The sequence below is a fragment of the Kwoniella newhampshirensis genome, chromosome 5, assembly GCF_039105145.1.
Source record: "Kwoniella newhampshirensis strain CBS 13917 chromosome 5, whole genome shotgun sequence".
In the NCBI taxonomy this organism is placed as follows: domain Eukaryota; kingdom Fungi; phylum Basidiomycota; class Tremellomycetes; order Tremellales; family Cryptococcaceae; genus Kwoniella; species Kwoniella newhampshirensis.
The window spans coordinates 287914-305893 of NC_089959.1; the positions used below are offsets into that span (position 1 = coordinate 287914).

The 17980-nt window shown below is 50.6% G+C and overlaps 5 protein-coding genes across 5 annotated transcripts; 4 read left to right on the forward strand and 1 right to left on the reverse strand.

Annotated features, from left to right (window-relative positions):
• Positions 1-297: 297 nt before the first annotated feature.
• IAR55_002696 (uncharacterized protein) lies at positions 298-1126 on the forward strand (the record flags this gene model as incomplete). The annotated part of the gene is made up of 4 exons (XM_066945809.1): positions 298-370; positions 438-521; positions 584-802; positions 873-1126. The coding sequence occupies 4 exons, from the start codon at positions 298-300 to the stop codon at positions 1124-1126; spliced, it is 630 nt and encodes a 209-aa protein (XP_066803310.1).
• A 3961-nt stretch (positions 1127-5087) lies between these two features.
• IAR55_002697 (uncharacterized protein) lies at positions 5088-6295 on the reverse strand (the record flags this gene model as incomplete). Its single annotated transcript, XM_066945810.1, has 4 exons — positions 5088-5152; positions 5207-5541; positions 5601-6225; positions 6283-6295. 4 exons carry the CDS (start codon positions 6293-6295, stop codon positions 5088-5090), a joined length of 1038 nt encoding a protein of 345 aa, XP_066803311.1.
• A 304-nt stretch (positions 6296-6599) lies between these two features.
• On the forward strand, positions 6600-11998 carry IAR55_002698 (uncharacterized protein; the record flags this gene model as incomplete). Its single annotated transcript, XM_066945811.1, has 14 exons — positions 6600-6730; positions 6803-6860; positions 6919-7055; positions 7107-7182; positions 7236-7690; positions 7749-8008; positions 8059-8375; positions 8452-8609; positions 8660-9075; positions 9125-9492; positions 9542-10462; positions 10513-10722; positions 10786-11396; positions 11446-11998. The coding sequence occupies 14 exons, from the start codon at positions 6600-6602 to the stop codon at positions 11996-11998; spliced, it is 4671 nt and encodes a 1556-aa protein (XP_066803312.1).
• An 897-nt stretch (positions 11999-12895) lies between these two features.
• On the forward strand, positions 12896-15117 carry IAR55_002699 (uncharacterized protein; the record flags this gene model as incomplete). The annotated part of the gene is made up of 8 exons (XM_066945812.1): positions 12896-13121; positions 13202-13363; positions 13438-13558; positions 13672-13898; positions 13975-14285; positions 14387-14660; positions 14738-14919; positions 14995-15117. 8 exons carry the CDS (start codon positions 12896-12898, stop codon positions 15115-15117), a joined length of 1626 nt encoding a protein of 541 aa, XP_066803313.1.
• An 866-nt stretch (positions 15118-15983) lies between these two features.
• On the forward strand, positions 15984-17915 carry IAR55_002700 (uncharacterized protein; the record flags this gene model as incomplete). The annotated part of the gene is made up of 3 exons (XM_066945813.1): positions 15984-16354; positions 16416-17491; positions 17548-17915. 3 exons carry the CDS (start codon positions 15984-15986, stop codon positions 17913-17915), a joined length of 1815 nt encoding a protein of 604 aa, XP_066803314.1.
• Positions 17916-17980: the final 65 nt, after the last annotated feature.

A 17980-nucleotide genomic window follows, 5' to 3' on the forward strand; every position in this document is an offset into this window, starting at 1 on the left:
GGAACGAAGGAGCGAAGGAACGAAGGAGAGGGCCGGAGAGGAGGCGAGACGAGTGCTACCGCTGCGATGTCCTCTCTGCGGTGATAAAAAGAAAAGAGAATGTCTGTGGCCGTCGCTCTCAATGTCTGTCCCAGCGACTTTTTGACTTCCCCGTCCATGATTCTTTGTCACCCCCACTTAAGATTTTGGAAAGTTGCTTCGAGTCTTGTTGTTGCTGCAATTTCACCCGTTTGATCATCGATTCATGCCCATCATCTAGCAACTGTAACGAGCTGCGATCACGAGAAACTCTCAATCATGCCAGGGAACAAGAGGTTGACCAAGAAGACTATCAAGGGAAAGGAAGGACTTCACCCCGGTTCGAGAAAAGGTCGGTAGATTCTGCTTGTCTGAGCATCCAGCGCTTCATACTGACTCAAGCTCTGGCAATGTTGCAGCTGCACAACTGACTCGAGTGCACCTGAGAACGGACAAGCTGAAATCTCAGAACAAGGCGAGGAAAGAACATGCTGAAGCTAAATGTAAGTCGTCCTGCTACAGTGCGATTGAAGCCACGAACACAATTGCTAACGCTCTATTTTAGTACATCGACCCTTATTCTTCCTGCATTCGCTATCATCCCCTCATCCTCTCACGATGGATTCTTTGAAAGCTCTCATCACCGAGGTCTACATCACCCGTAACGACGCTAGAATAAATGAATTGATTGCTGAGAGAAGACCCGGAAGACCAAAGCAAAATGAGCTATTGGTATTGGAGGAATTCAGACGGAAGGAGAGACATGAATATGAGACTGGCATGGGTACGTTGTCACTATTCCGACAGTGTCTCTGTGCTGACTAATGCTGATGATGGTGTCCTTCCTTTCACAGAGGTTCCCGATCTGACGCATGGTCCCACAGTCAAATTGATGTATACATGGCTAGAAACCGATACCACGATCAACCATTCTCACGTCGATGTTCTTCGACAGATCCGAGTCTCACCAACTGGCGAGACTCTCGTCACTAAACCGGGACATACGGAGGAGATGGGTTTGATCGTCGAAGAAGGAAAGGTTGGAGATGATTGGAGTAGTTTAGCGGGACAAGCAGCTGGAGATATGGCTGTTGAAATCAGCGCCTAGGCGAAAAGGGGTTGGAAAGCTCTTGAAGTGGGCAGAGACGTAGATCACGTTGTGTATTGTATGTATAACATTACTACTCCAACATTCACGACTGTGGCACTGGGTATGCCATCGTTAGCTCGACGTAAGCGGCAAGTTCGACTTTCTCGTCGTATCGCGTGGTATGCTAATCGTCTCGCGGACCCGCTCGCCTTTCCTCTTTGATTCTTATCACATTACCAGATGATCTACTGGTCTGACATGTTCACTATCGTTGCGTGTCATTGGTACTGAGTTTTCGATATCATTTTTGCTTTCCGCATGTCCACTCTCATGTTCAGGGGAAAAGATTGAGCGAAGACGACAAGAGAGGCCGCCCATTTGCACTTCACCAAATGGATGATGGTCATGTGCCCGACAAGACGTCTATGGTCCCTGTCAGGCGCATGTATGTTACATACTCTGGTCGGAGCATGAAGCGGGAGGAAGCATTCTTTTTTCGTGATGTCTTTCATCAAACCTGACTGTAACTGCTATGAGAACTGCTATTTCGGCCCTCAGTGTACCTGATTGACTACACGAGCCTTACGTCGGTCACACAACAAATACTAGACAATTTGTATGATGGATATCTTGATGCTTCTCGAGAACTGTATCTTCTGCTGCCCTAGAACAACACTACGACTTACAAACTTAGTTAAAAACAACTTATCGTGACGTCGAACTCACATCAGGCAAATATTCAATCGGCTCTCGAAAATCGTCTGTGAGGGAACCGCCTGTGTGCGGAACATTGGGAGTTTAAACGCACTCTCCTCGACCATTCTTCCCTCCCTGCGTCACTCAAATTCGGATTGGTGTCTCTCGCGGACTTGTTCCATCCATAGGATTGGATTATGTGTTGATATAAATGATCTGGCTTTCGAACGGAGGCATCGATGAATGATGACTCACGCAAAAGGTACAGGTATCGAAGCTGTTAAAATCCCCTCCATCGACCACAATCCTGCCACATGCTGGAACATGCCCGTTTGTGCCCTCGACCATATGACTGGTGCACAATAGGGATATGCAGCTACACAGAGTTAGGTCACTTTTTGGCCTTCGCACCTGCCCTATCCTCGTTGACCGATGATTCAGTTTTGCTAGAGGTTCGGTTTCGCCACGCCTTACGTGAACTGTTACGCTTCCTATTTGACACTTTCTGCCTGTCATATAAGACTTCTTTCTCATCCAGGGATAAGCTTGGATTGGTCTGAACGCTTGTTCTGGAGTACGCCTGATCGCAATTGTAGGGAGTAAGACCAGGCGTCTGGAGTGGTACTTACACATGTATAGCATAGGTCGAAACCTTTCGTCAGACCACCACAGCCTGGCCTCAACTGAACACCACAAGGAGGAATGTTACAGCCATCTGTGCTTACGACAAGGTGCAGTGAACACAAATGTGATCGGCATTTGCACCTTCTTGCCTCATCGGTCCTTTTGCCTCTGAGGGCGGTGACAGAGCCTGTCTCTGCAAAGTCCACATTCTGAGGATACGGCACAGGTGTCGACTTATTCGATGGAAAGTCATCAGGGACCAGCCCCCGTGTTGGTATATGAGCGATGACGAGTGGCCAGAGACGGGCGCTGGTAAATGCACCGCTGTCCAGTGTGGCTCCTGCCTGAGTCGGATCCAATGTGTTCGAGTCTGCAGACGATTCTCCAAGCTTGGACCACTCGGTCGTATCAGGCAAGAGAAGATCGTCCAAAGAGTCCACTTGACAGACTTGAGTATCAGTCTCATGATGATACCTCTCATCGCATGTGCTGTTCTGACTATGTCGAGATGCTATCTTGTCTGTCGCAGCTGTTCCAGTGATCACCACAGCGTCGTTGCTATCGTGGAATGTGTGGTTATACTGTGTGTCCTCAGACCCATTGCATTCTTTCGATGCTGGACCTCCGCTGCCCCCGGCCTGTGACTCAAAGTCCAACCCGTCTGGCGGGAATTCACCGCCATCTGGATTGTTCACCAGGTCAAAGCTTCTGGGAGTAGCATCTCGCAAGAATCTGGGGTACGCTCTCGGCGATGCCAAACACGGATACATGACAATACCTTCATGCGACGGATCGGCGCTGAATTCGCACAGATGCAATGGCCGGAGTGGATCATTCGGCCACAGGTGTTCGAAGTATTGGCTGTCCAGCTGATAGTTCGCCATTGTGATTGTCGGGTGATCTCAATGAGTGGCAGAGCAGACAGAAATGTTGTGAAGATCAGCGCGTGACTGACGGAGTGAATGAGCTGAGGCTTTCAACCTGTTTGCACCTGCTTTAGAGAGGGGAGCTACAGATTTTCAGTGACCTTCTCTGCTCCATCTCAACGATCGCGTCAAGGCCTTCTTGACCTGCTGTCATGATCTAACCTTCTGGTATGAAGAGGCCAAAGGCAGAAGTGAGTAGGAAGTCTATGCCTTCTTTTCCGGGATGGTCGCGCCTTCCTGCAACCGGCAGAGAAACGCATTACCAGGATGCGGCGGAAGACGTGGGAGCGCAGAACATCCAATGCATCGTGCATTGCATGGGTAATATGAAGTCTTCCTCGAATCATATATGAGAAAAATCTACAGCATTATCTTATCCTGGCATACCCTGCCGTGTCTCAACTTTCGTAATCCGGCCTTCACTCGCTTGTGCATAACATATACTTGTCTAAATCTTTTTGCGCTGCTTGATCCGGAAAGTCATGTCTCTACGAAAATGGGTTCTATCCAGGTCGGATACATAGCCTTGGTAGGATGTTTGGTCGATTATGAAATATGCAATTGATGGGTCAGCACTGCCCGAGGCTTCACTTTGAAATTTTCGCGAAGACCTACTGTGAGTTACACAATGTCCACAAAACAGAGTCTCTTCCGGCACTTCGGAGTCACCTTCCGGGACTGAAACGACTAGGGATTTAACAATCCGCTCCATTTTGAGACACGCACTAACTGTATGTGCAACGGCATCTCTTGGAGGGGCGCATGCTTTGCGAAACAGTCTGGCTGGACTGTCTCGGCAAGCTTGTGTGAGCAGGGGATGGCTCAGGACCGGTCGGGCGGTATGCCGTGAGCTCAGAGGAAGCTGGTGCAGAGGGTCCTGAGCGTGAAGAATGACGCATAGACATTGTCACCTGGGTGTTGACTGGTATGAGGCTCGTGGACTGACACCGGATTGTATGAATTAAAGCCCGGGTATTGTTTTGTACGATTGTCTGGCAAGTTCGATCGATTGGAAGCAGGCCCATGAATTGACACCGGGTAGTATGGTGGGTAGCCACATTGTTGGGAAGTTAGGTTGTCTTGCATGTTGACCGAAGTTGCCATGAGGTACTGTGATTAGAAGAACAGCGGATAGAAGAGAAGCTAATGAGAAGGGTGAAATCATACGAGGTTTGAATAGACTGGACAGACAGTGTACACGATCATCGGTAGTTGGCTTCCTTGTACGATTACATGTAATCATAAGAAAGAAGACACGAGAAAAGCTGTCGTGTCATGGTAAAATCGTGACACAAACAATAAGTACGCTGTCAACCCCATGGCCCTTTGGCGACTTACGCGTGTTGATAAAAAGGATCGATAAAACATCAAGGGGTAAGAGACACAAAGCTTCTTTGAAAATGAGGAGTATCGTCGCTGGTAAGGCGTCTCTGAGACCGTTTATGCCAACAGTGACAATGGAGATAGAGAGACCAGTCGAGTGATGGGAATCGGGGAGCTAGGCTGAGCCTACGACACAGCAGCTACGAGCGGTGAAAGCCGTTGGGGCATGAGATGGACCATCGTCGTCCAACACGTCTTCTTGTATTTCGGTAGTCAGTACGTAGTCCCATGCCGACTTCGGACGCCCGACTTTGTTGGGCCAGTGGTTCTCTTCGCTTTGACTGAGAGATTTAATCAACCAAGCGGAGCCTTCGCTCTTCAGCACATGATTGACATTTGTTGCATTTGCATCACACGCGGAATGCAATGGTAGACTTCTTGACTTCAGCACCTCCAGCCGCAGCATATCCGGTTCCTATATGGTTTCAGCACTCTGGATCTCATCTGGATGAAGAGCTTGCCAACTCACCTTCCTTACCCAGCGGTATTCTGCCACTGTCTTCCACCTTTGCCTCACAGACAGAACATCTCCCTTGGGGCTTGACGATCGTATCCGAGCAAGTCTGGCAGACGACATGACCGCAGACCGAAGGATCTTCCTTGTCCTTCTTTTGCTTCTTCTTTTTTCTTCCGTCATCAAGGTCAGCGGACGGGTCCGCCTCTGTGGATGTTGAAGCTGGTGATCGAGAGCTGAGGAGGACGGAATAATTGGAGTTCGATAGTTCCTTGCTGCATGAGGGGCAAATCGGTTTGGATCTGGAGGCGGGAGGATAGGTGAAGATTACCGGAAGAAGGGTTTTCCGTCTTGCAGTATTTCATCGAGTCAGCGAAGCAATGCCACGAGCGAAGGCATTGTCACTCACGATATAGGATGAGGCATTCCACCAACATGACATAATGTTTGCAGCTTGATATCCTTCAACGGTCCTATCTTCGCGTCTGGCGTCAAACTTGGTAACCAAAATGCAGCCAGTTTAGACTTTCTCGCTTCCGCCTGCTCCAGCTCTATCGTCCGTAATGCCTTCTCTTCTGCCTCTTTGGCAACCCTTTCCACGACATTCTGATCAAATTGAAACTTGTTTGCCGCCTTCTCTCTCTCCTTCTTCTGCTCCTCACTCAGCGTCAACTCTTTCCTCCCACCTGCTCCACCGAGACCCATCCCCTTTTCGAAGTCAAGGACCACCCTCTCCCTAGCTTTGGCTCTGGCTTCTTCTCTTTCTGATCTCTCGTTCTCCTCCCATCTTTCCATCTCGCGCTTCTGGGCGTCAATTCCAGCCTTCTGGGTTATCAGATTTGAGATGCAGCATTCTCGACAGTATACATGGCCCTGAGGACAGGCCACAGGATCGTCGAGCCTGGATAAGCACAGATAGCATGAGTCGAGGGGTTTGAACGAGTCGTTCCCTACACGTCGAGCCGCACCGTCCTTGCGAAGAAGTGATCGCTCGTAGTAGGTGAGCGTGGATTGGGTCGTGTTGTTTTTCGCGTCTGAGTGGAATTTGGGAGTCAGCTCTCAACGTCAGTTGCTCGCTCAGCTGCACTCACGAGATCTTGTCATTATGAATGTAGCACTGATATCAGAAGACAGTTCAGCGTCTTGTCCCAACTTTTCGTGTTGTTGCGTGCAGCACAGAGATAAGTTCAGAGTGATGAGCCTGACATCTCGACCGCCAGTTGCTCTGTTGCCACCGTAGCGTCATCGAGCCATGCACCCGATCAATCGCTGATTTCGAATCACACCAAAAGTCACAGTAACAACTCGCATCGCATACAGCTCATAGGTCGATCACGCACATTCCAAGCATATAGCAGCGTAGAACAAAGGTCGACACGACGACCATCTTATACCCGGCAGCAACAGCATGGCGACCACCAAAAAAGCATTGAAGTCAATCAAAACACATCTAGAGAACAAGGAGTCCGAGTCAGCATTGTATGAAGCTACAAACTTGCTAAAATCGATAGATGAGAAAGCCCCAGAGGTCGCACAGGTGTAGGTAGTCTCTCCACGCTACAGCGAGGTCCCTTGAGTCCTAGCCATCCAGCTGATATCCCCACTCTGCAGCTTGGCTTTTCGAGGCTTAGCTCTAACTCAGCTAGAGCGGTTCGATGAGGCCAAGAGGGTAAGTCGTGCTTATCGCTATCTGGTAGGAATGAGAGCTCATGAGTCAATGCTTGTAGTCATACAACCACCTGTATCGCCTACAACCTAGTCATCCACTGGCTACTGTGGGGCTAAGAAAGCTGTATGAGAAGACACAAGGGTGGGAAGAGCTGGGGGCGTTCTTGGAAGTGCTTGTCCAAGCAGCATATGACGAGTAGGTGACCACAAGTATGACCGAACAGATGCTAATGGGTCTCGCGATCAGTGGTGATGCCGAAAGTTGTGCATCATACATGCAAGATCTCGTAGAGCTGCGTGTCAAGCATGGACCGGAGGAGAGAGTGAGCGTCTACTGCCATGTTGAGAAGTGTTAGACGCTGATGTAGTCAACCAGCTGTATCAAGCACTGTGTCTACTCCTCCCATCATCCCCACTTGTACCCCTGCTACAGTCTCTACCCCCTCCTAGTGGTGCTTATACACCTATCACAACACCTGTTTATCCCCCGATGTCGGCTGGTCCATTACCTACGCTACCGTCACCACTTCCTCACGTCCTACACCTGTTAGCTTCCCTGCCCCTGCTGTTAAATTTGTTGATAAGATCCGAGTCACTCGTACACACGACCACCGAGGTCAAAGTGAAAGCTGGGAGGACAAGACTTGGTGCGGGCCCCGAGAAAGAAGTCAGACGCAAAGTCGATGGGGAAGTCCTCGGTGGAGAGATGGGCATGCAAATGGTAGAGCTTCTCAGGGAGGTAGGCAATCACCCAAGCGTATTGGACGAAGTTCGAAGAGAAGTAGAAGTGCGGGAATTCAACTTTTGGAGAAAGCTTGTGGCTTGTCTCGGGTGAGAGAGATTCCTCCGGCCTGACAACTTTTGACTGACAGCAATTTCACTCAAGCAGACGTGATGACAACCTGGGTCAGAAAAGTCGGAAGCCGCCTACCAGCAAACAGAGTTCATCCGCATCCGTACATACAGAACCCTCCAGTTTTATTACACCGGCACTATTTCAGTCTCGCGAATATTCGAAGCCCTCGAAAGAGGAAGCTCTATCTCGCGCAGATGGCTTGGCAAACGGCTTCATTCTTCTTGAGCTCTCCGGCAAAGGCGCAGAAGAAGGATGGGCTTGGGTTTTGGAGGGCAAAGACGAGCCAACGCTTTGTGAGTATACTCTCACAGCCGATCATTATCACTTCTTATTTTTACAACAGTCTACGATCTCGACCTCCTGCACAAGTACGCGAAAACATTCCCCGAATCCCGAATGACAGATTTTATCGACGATTATTGCCGGTGGTTCAAGTTACCACTCCCGGAACCGGAGGACGAAGCCCACGTCGAAGAGTCCGCCGATGGACAGGCAACAGTCCAGCCTTCGAAGTCCGCTAAGAAGTATCGGGGCCGAAAAGGAAAGGCGGGGCAGAACGCTCGAGAACGTCGAAAGGCCAGACGAGCGGCTGGCAAGGACGGTCTACTAGCTGAAGATCTAGACCAGGAGGAGCGAGATGAGTTGGTCGCGTCCATGACCGTAAGTGTTCCAGTCCATCGTTGAACTCTTGCCACATGGTTGAAATCAACCCATTCTGATTGACTTTTACTTTCAGAAATTGGTCGAGCAACTCCCAAAATCCATCTTCGCACATCGAGTCATGGCTCGGATAGCTGTTCAGGAGGAGGATTGGCCAAATGCAATAACTTTCGCCGAGAAAGGTCGCATATTGGCGAAAGACGTCGAAGCCGAGAGAGGTATCTCATTGCCACAGTAAGTCATTCATTGTCATCTTACTTCTTATCATTCTGAGATACTCTCAGTGTGAAGGCCTCGTTAGACACCGTCCTTGGTGTGGCTCTGGTACCATATTTCGCACCGAAACACCACACTCGTGCAACTCGTCTGCTCACCGGCGTCCTCAAGGAGTTCCCTGATAACAACGAGGCTCGCTTTGCGCGAGCACAGATATATCAATCCGCTGGCAAATGGTCCGAAGCCAGAAAGCTCTTCCAGATGCTTCTTGATGCCGGTGGAGATGAGAGAGGTGTTCTCGCTGCCAAAGAGGAGCTTGCATGGTGTCTTGTGAACGAGGGAAAGCTGGAGGCAGGGCGAGATGTACTAGAGGGAGTCGTAGAGACAAGAGACGCACGAAAGGAAAAGGGAGGTAAAGACGACGAAGCCTACGAGCGTGCACGAGCTTGGTGGCGCCTTGGGAGGACGGAGTGGATGATTGGAGGTGAGCGATGATAATGAGGCCCTCATTGACATAAGCTGATCCTCCACAGACGATGAAAGTCGACAACACGCGGAAGACTGGTTTATGGCATCGATTCGAGCTCTTCCCACCTTTGCTCCTGCCTATACCGCTTTGGGAATTTGTTACTCGGCTGCCACTCCACCGGACGAAGATCGAGCAACCAAGTGTTTCCAAAAGGCTTTTGAGCTTGATGCTACCGAGGCTGAGGCCGCTAGACAATTGGCTTTCGGATATGCCAATGAAGACGAATGGGCTTTGGTTCGCTCAATAGCTACCAGAGTCATGGAAGGCGAAGGCGGTTTAGATGGCGTCGCTGGTGGGGAGGTTATGAACCCCAAGGGACGCTTCGCGCCTCAGAACGCATGGGCTTGGAAGGCTTTAGGATCTACCGAGGTCGTACGTAAGCTCCACGCGGGTGCGCACGCAGTGCTGACTTTTCTTTTAGCATTACAAGAACTACGCCAAGGCAGCTCAAGCTTATCAGATCGCTCTACGTGCTGAACCAGACGATGTGTCGACTTGGGTCATGCTAGGAGAATCATATGTGAACTGCGGCCGCCATGTTGCAGGCTTGAAAGCCCTTCAACATGCTCTGGAGCTGGATCCTTCAAATTGGCGAGCGAGGTTCGACATTGGTCAGGCACAGGGTCAACTCGGCGTGTTCGACAAAGCGATTGAAGTGTACGAGCAAGTAATGTACATGACAGGTGGGACAGAAATCGGTGTGATCGCCGCCCTGGCGGAAGCCATGCTTTCCCTAGGTAGACAGAGCGGCGTCGGAGGTTTCAGGGAGAGGTCATGCAACGCTTTCCACAGTGCAGTCAAGCTAGCAATGGAAGTCCTGCATACCGGTCGAAGTCATCGACCCTGGGCCTGGAAGGTCATTGGCGATGCGACTTTCGAGCTCAGTACACAAGAATCTTCTCTCGAGGAAGCTGAATCGACATGCGAGGCACTTCAACCCGTCTTGCAGCATCTTGTGGAAGACGATACTGATCGACGATCTCAAGTCGAGGGTCTTGGCCACGCCGCCAATCTATTGCAGACCGCAGCAGACCTTGAGTATACACTGAAAACTTCCATCTTCGCCTTCGCTTATCGAGCTCATCTCCTCAAGAACGAGCCACGAGTGGCTGATCCGGCGTTATATGACTTGGCGACAGCTTTGCATTCCCTCGCATTGCGGCTGGACGACGCCGAGAAAAAGAAAGCTTGCTTGAAAGCAGCCATCTCGGCGATCCGACTGGCCTTGGAGAGAGATGCGGGAGATGAGAGGTTATGGAATGCTCTTGGTGTGATCTGTGGGACAGCTGGACCCCAAATAGCTCAGCATGCCTTGGTAGTCTCCCTTGAGCTGTATGGCAAGGTAGGCGCTCCTGGTCTGGGATCGTGTGAAGCTGCTAATTGATTGAGCAGGACCCCGTCGTCTGGAACAACTTGGGTTACCTTTATCTCCGGTTCGGTGACAGCGATCTCGCCAACCAGTGTTTCCTCAAGGCGCAGATAATCGACCCAGACTACGCGCGAGCATGGTTCGGGCAAGGTCTGCTGGCGGAAAAGAACGGGGACAAGGATACTGCAAAGGCATTGTTAGCCCATGCAGTCACTCTCTCCGCGGGTTCTTTGGTGTGTATCTAACATGGGGTTGACATGACACGACCACGCATATGCTGATACGTGTCGTTACAGCTGGAAGCTGACTTGGCACTTGCTGTGGCCACTTTCGAGCGCTTCCTCTCTCCAGGCGATCATATCCCAACTACACTGCTTCATCAACCAGCGTTCGCTTTGCGACACTACTGTCACCAGCGCCCTTGCGACTTTGCCGCTGCTCATTTGTACGCTCTAATCTGCGAGCGACTCGGCCTAGTTGACGAAGCGGCTTCCTCGCTGGAGCGTGCAGCTGTCGTTTTGGAGGAGGAGTTTGAACACAGCGAATCGACCGAGATCGAAGTACGCTATGCTACTGCACTCTGCAATCTGGGTAGAGTGCAGCTTGCAGCTGGGAAGTATCAACAAAGCCTTGATGGACTCATCAACTGCTGGGAACTTCTCTCCGCTTCAACGGACGGGTCTATGACGTCGCTGAAAGTCCAGTGTAGACTGCTGCAAGGGTTGGCGCATTATTGGCTCGGGCAAGTGGACGAGTCCCTGGAGGCCTTCCAGGCTAGCTTGGACGAAGCGACTGCTTCTCAGGACTCAAGGGTTAAGGAGGAGGTAGCCGTGTTACTCAGTAGGACTTTATGGGGTCTAGGAGGGGATGACGCCAAGGAAACAGCCAAGACCAATCTGATGGAGTGGTGAGTGCCATGCTACCGGGGATGAAGCAAGACTGAACCCTGTTTTCAGCTTGTCCCAGGAGAAGCCGTCTCTCAAGGTCATCTCTACTCTTGCCGCCATCGCACTCGTCTCATCCGACGAGGACCTCGTCGACGCTGCCCTTTCTGAACTTCTGTCTCGTTCTTTGGAAAATAGAATCAAAGAAGACCCATCGGGCCAGTCAGATCTCGTCTTGTACTGTCATGCGGTGTCCGAAGGTCGACCCGATGACGCACACACTGTCCTCGAAAGAGGGGTACGGGCCAACCCTATTAGCTCAACAGCGAGGAACAGATTGGCAGAAGCACTGATCAAAGATGGGAAAGCAAACGAAGCGATCAGCGTCTTGTCAGCGACGGACGGCATGAGGAACGGAGAAGACGATGTTGGGATAGTGTCGAGGATGGAGATACTGAGAGGAGCTGCAGAGATACTGGATGGAGAGGAAGCAGGCGTAGGAAGAGTCCAGAGGAGTGTCATGTTGGCTCCGTGGGCTCAGGAAGGGTGGGAGGCGATGGCTTGGGGGCGGAAGATTGTGGCGGATGCGGAGGATGAGGCGAAAGCAAGTGATGACGCTACTTGAAGATGTTCATTACGCCTAACGACGGGATGCAAGTGGTAGTCACGACAGGCACAGAGAGTACACTACGGTCATCACGGCCGAGCGATCGGTTGTTTGTCGTATCTTCAGTAGCGGCTCTTTAGGGGTGCAAGGATTTGTTCGCCCACCTCTCATTCGGGAACCAAATGAGACGAACTCTTCATTGCGAGGCAGCGTACCGCATGGAACGTCAAAACGAAGAACCGATACCTGGAAGGCCATGTGGATCACCATTTCACTCCCTGATCTAGATCAGATTGTGTAATGTTCCGATCAGGAAAAGCTCCGTCGGGCCTCTTGTCAAAGAATTTCGCGCCAATGCGGTCATTGGTATGCCTTATCTCGTTACTCGGGAGCGACCCGACCAGCGACTCATTGCGTGGCCATATGATGTCTGTACTGTATCTATTGGTGTCTGTGTGGTCGATGCTGACCGGGTATCGTGGACAGTGTATCGTGCACAAGCGTGCAGCATTCATGACCGGGACTTGAGCTCCACTTCCACACGATCACTGGAATCTATTTTGGGCGTTCTGACCTACTATGTCCTCCCGCGAACATTTACACTGCCAGGGATGAACATGACGCTAGTCGTCCTTGCCAAAGGTCGCGCGGGTGGTGACTCGCCTTTTGCGGTACATGGACAGATGGCATCACGTTGTCATTTCTGCTTATCTTCACTCTTGTCAGGAGTGTAAGCTACTTCTATCGGGACCTGGAAATCACAAAGGTTTAGATGGTGAAAAATCTCGTCTCAGATAGGAGACATATGTTACTGAATCTTCTGACCGCCTTGGTTATTCTTGATAAGGCTGGGGTATCTTCTACAGCGAGGTTTATCGTCCTCACATCCGACACTGGCACCTCATTCACGATAAGATGCGCTCATCACTTCTGACCGTCGGCGCAGCTTTGCTCTCGCTGGTGTCTGTATCAGCTGGTCACAGAGCAGGTCTGAGAGCGAGGAAACCGCATGCGCTGCAAGAACAGAAGGAAGCGCGAGAGAGAGCTCTGGCAGCTGAGAAGTCTTTCTTCGAGAAGAGATCGGTCAACGAGACGTCAGGCGGGAACTTGACCTACAAATACCTGAACAACAGAACTTCAGGTCAGTCTGCTCTTTCATCAGTATTGTAACATATCCTCCTTCAAATTCACAGAGTTTCGACTGACACCTCTACTGCTCAGAATTCCTCATCCAGTCTCTTCCTGACGTACCATTCGATCTCGGCGAGATCTATTCTGGTCTCATCCCCATCGACAACTCAAACACCTCGGAGGCGCTCTTCTTCGTCTTCCAACCCACTGTCGGAGCGCCCGTCGACGAAATCGTCTTCTGGACCAATGGAGGTGAGCATCGTGTCTTCCTGGCATATTCGCTCAGACTATCACAATATTGAATCACCACCCCTTTCACGCAACAGGTCCTGGATGTTCTTCCCTCGAGGCGTTCTTGCAGGAGAATGGAATGTGGACATGGCAACCTGGAACATATGAGCCTGTGCTGAACCCCTATTCATGGGCTAACTTGACCAACATGCTTTGGTGAGTTCTCCCTCCCTTTCCCCCCTCAACACGCCATGCCTCGGTCCCTCTTTATCAGGGCGGTACGACTCAAGCGCCTGCGAATTAACCAGAGATGATCTCTCACGGCACAGGGTCGAGCAACCTATTGGAACTGGATTCTCTATCGGTACCCCAAAAGCAACGACCGAAGAAGAGATCGCGGACGATTTCATCAAGTGGTTCAAAAACTTCCAACAGACCTTCGGGATCAAGAATCACAAGATCTACGTCACTGGGGAAAGTTATGCGGGACGATACGTACCTTATATCTCGGCGGCGATGTTGGATCAGAACGACACTGAATATTACAACCTTTCGGGTGAGTAGGTAGTGCCCGCGCTGTGAATGATCCGAGAAACGGAACCGAAGCCGATATGTACCTTTGCGTCTCGTAGGTGCGCTCATCTACGACGGTGTTATCGGCGAATACGACTATGTCCAAGGTGAAATCCCCGCCGTACCCTTCGTAGAGGCCAACGCCAACCTGTTCAACTTCAACGAGACCTTCATGTCAGAGCTCAAGGGACTTCACGAATCGTGTGGTTATGCAGACTACATCGATCGATATATGAAGTTCCCACCTGTGGAGAACCAACCACATCTGTTCTTCAACTATTCCGACCCGAAGAACCAGACTTGTGATCTGCAGGATATCGTGAATAACGAGGTCTTGAGGGTCAACCCTTGTTTCGACATTTACTCGGTGGTAAGTGTCATCTCCTTTCGTGCAATGCTCGATGTTATTTCCACATTCATAACTCTTTCACTTTCATTGAGCCGTACTGATTATCTTTTGACCGTCCACAGAACCTCATGTGCCCGCTTCAATGGGATGTACTCGGATTCCCTACAGGTCTTCTCGATGCCCAAGACGGCATCTATTTCAACAGATCCGACGTCAAAGCCGCCATGCACGCTCCTGACTACATCGACTGGACCGAGTGTTCCAACGAGCCGGTCTTCGTAGGCGGAAATGGAGGTCCGCAAATGGCCGGTGATTTCTCCCTGGACCCTATTCAGAAAGTCTTACCTAGGGTTATTGAGGCTACTAACAGGGTTCTGATCTCCAACGGTGATTTCGGTAAGTGCTTAGGCCAGGACCGTGACCATGAGCGGGTCAGTACGCTGAGACTGACAACCGACGATCCTCCTTGACAGACATGATCATCCTTACCAACGGCAGTCTGCTCTCGATCCAGAACATGACATGGAACGGTCAACTCGGTTTCCAGAACCAGCCAAACGCTTCCTTCATCGTCGACCTACCTGATCTGCAGGACCAGGCGGTCTTTGCCGAGAACGGTCTGGACATCACCGGTCAAGGTGTCATGGGTATCAAGGTAGGTCAGGAGAATGTGGCTCTTCACTGGCTTTGGATCCCATCGGACAAAGACGCTGACAAGAACGTTCTCCAGCACTACGAGAGGGGTCTAGCCTGGGTAGAAACTTTCCAGTCTGGCCACATGCAGCCACAGTATCAGCCCCGCTCTAGCTATCGTCATTTGCAGTGGCTTTTACATAGAATCGAGGACCTATAGGCGATGAGGAAGCAAAAGGTGACTACGTGACAAGCGGTCTTGGAAGGTGCAATATTTTGGGGGATGTAGACAATGATTCAACTACATAATGGTAGATCAAGGACACTCAAGGTATAATGTGATAGAGGTAGGACATCGGAATTGGACAAACTCGCAATCAGACTGGAATGATAGAGGGCATACAGGGCATAGCAGCAGATTATAGGAAGTGATCTCTGAAGCATGTACATATATTTCTCCGCTACGGTTATTTATTTCTCTGCTATTTTTCCATTTTGTGCTAATTCACCCTGCTAATCAGATATGACCCTGCTATCTGCTTTATGTCTCGACTACCGTCGAACCAACCCCGCTATCATCGAGAACGTGCAGAAACGCTACTGAGGCGCTCCTGGACGCACTTTCGGCATGCTGCATGTCACCAGTACGTCATTCGCTCCTGTCAGGACTTGCTTCGCCTCATTCGCCATCAGCTCCGGACCTCAGACTTGCTCATATTGCTGATATAGCCTGTCGAGTCGAAACGCCTGTCCATCACCCTGTCTTCCAAAGGTTCTACCTTCTTCTGACTGCTCTTCATCTCAGTTCACTGAAAACTACATCAAATGCAAGATCCGACTGGTGTTGTCTTCATTTCGCCGTTCCTGATGTGAAAAGAACACTCTTGTTGACATCCAGACTAGAAAGTCAATCAACGATGCAAACATCAGGCGAAACGACTTTTTCCTGACACATAAACAAAGGTTGAATGATCAGTGAATAACTCTTTTGTCTGTCTCTTTCCCACTAATACCATCTCGAGACGATTCAATCCATAAACAGCTCAATTCGCATCGTTCAGCCTGAATCAGTCAAATTTCATCGAGATGCCTTTCGCCATTCTCCCTTTCAGCCTTTGGGATAGGCCCTCTGATCCTGTTTGGGGTGATTCCGACAGCGCTGTTGAGATCAGAGACTGTTTGTCTGGATACTTGCAGCCTCCGGAATGTGCTCAATTGCTCAGTCTTCCCATGAATACTGTGCAGTTTGGTTTTGTTCGAGTGGAGCCAGATCCGACCTTCTACGAAAAATATGCTACCAAATCTCGATCTTTCTGTAAAGGCTTTGTTGCGACAATTCCTGAGGAAGCAGGTTCTTCTAAAGGTTCGAATACCAAGATCAAAACAGGCGGATCGAACAAGAGGACGAAGAGCTTGACTAAGTGCCATATGGGCCATCTCCCAGCCTTCATTTACAGGTTAGTCGTCCAATCGCTCGGTCTTCGTCAGATTAGTACGTCGCTGATGCACCTTGTGTAGTCATCCTGGAGTGGACTGCGAGAAGGCTGCGAAACGAGGGCATCTTACGCTCCTTTCTTATGTGTCCGAGTCAGGTCGTCTTTCGTCCTGCCTGTCTTGTGTCGCAGATACCAAAGGCGGATGCACGATCCTCAATCGAATTGTCGAGATCGCAGAGAGCTTGTACTCTGAGGAAGAAGGAAACAATCCCCACACTCCTAACCCTTCTTCTCCAGGCATGAAGCTGCGATCTCAGCATCAACTCTCTCCGATCACGATCATTTCCACCCCTCCGAAGACGAAGAAGAGAGTCCGAAAACCTTCCCAAGAGGTTCCGCAGCCTGAATTCAGTGGTAGCGAGAATACCAATCGAATTTCGGGATCGAAACGCCCACGTACCAAATCTCCTTCCACACCGACGCCGACCTCAGCCGTCCGAAGACTATCCCAGTTCGGCAATAAAACTGTCGAGGAGCTTCAGACTGAAGAACTCGAGCCAGATTTATATGACACGCCGCCGCATGACGACTCTGCAACCAATTTCCCGGACAACTCGATCGGTTCTCTCGTTGACCCCACTCCAGCTACCCCACATGATGGCTTGGAACCTCGTCGATCCCCCCCTTCCCCTGCCACTACACTCTCTCCTACTGCGTTCTTAGCAGCTCACGAGGCTGCTCACTCACATATGCCTCCACCCCTACCACCTATCAACTCCTCAGCGGTGCAATCGAAACCGAAAGCATCACAAAGCAACCAGTACCGGAACATTCTTCACTCCACCGATACCAGACTTGTCAAGAAAGCTAACACCAGCAATCTTGCCACAACGAACGCATCAGAACCCACAGTGACACCGGCCTCAATTTCTTCTTGGTCTTCTACCATTGAAGACAATCTCAAAACAGCTGAAGACTCTCTTCAGAATACCCTTCGAGCCTTCCAAAACGCTCGAAGCTCTATGGAAACCGAGCACTCTCAAGCTGTTCAGGTAATCTCTCAGGCGATTTCTGAAAAGAACGTGCCATGTCTGAGTCTCGTCGCCTCGCTGACGAACTCACTAAAGCCAAAAATGAGTTTAAGCTCTTGGAGACTCGGTACGCGAAGAATCAGGAGCTTTCGGATCAATTACAACACTCACTGAACTTGGTAGAAGAGGAGGTCGGGGATCTCAAAGAGGAATATGAGGAGAGATTGGCAGACGCCGAAAAGGCAAGAGAATTGGCGGAGAGAAGGCATGGGGCTGCAGTTCGTAGCAGGGATGCGGCTGTTGCGAGGGAGAGGGCTAGCGCGCTCGAGACTGAGCAAGCAGTCGCAGTCATTCGCACGGCGGTGAATGAGAAAGACTTGGCGTTGAAGGAGAGGGATGCTGTGCTCAAGAGAGTGGAGGAGTTGGAGCAGGAGGTGCAACGTTTGCGCCCGGTCAACGAAAGCACGGTAAGTCCGCGAGCGCAAGCGTTGAAGGAGAGGGATGCTGTGCTCAAGAGAGTGGAGGAGTTGGAGCAGGAGGTGCAACGTTAGCGGCTGTGTTCTCAACTAACCATCACACACAGAGCGGACTTCGTGCACCAACTGAAGCGCCTAGA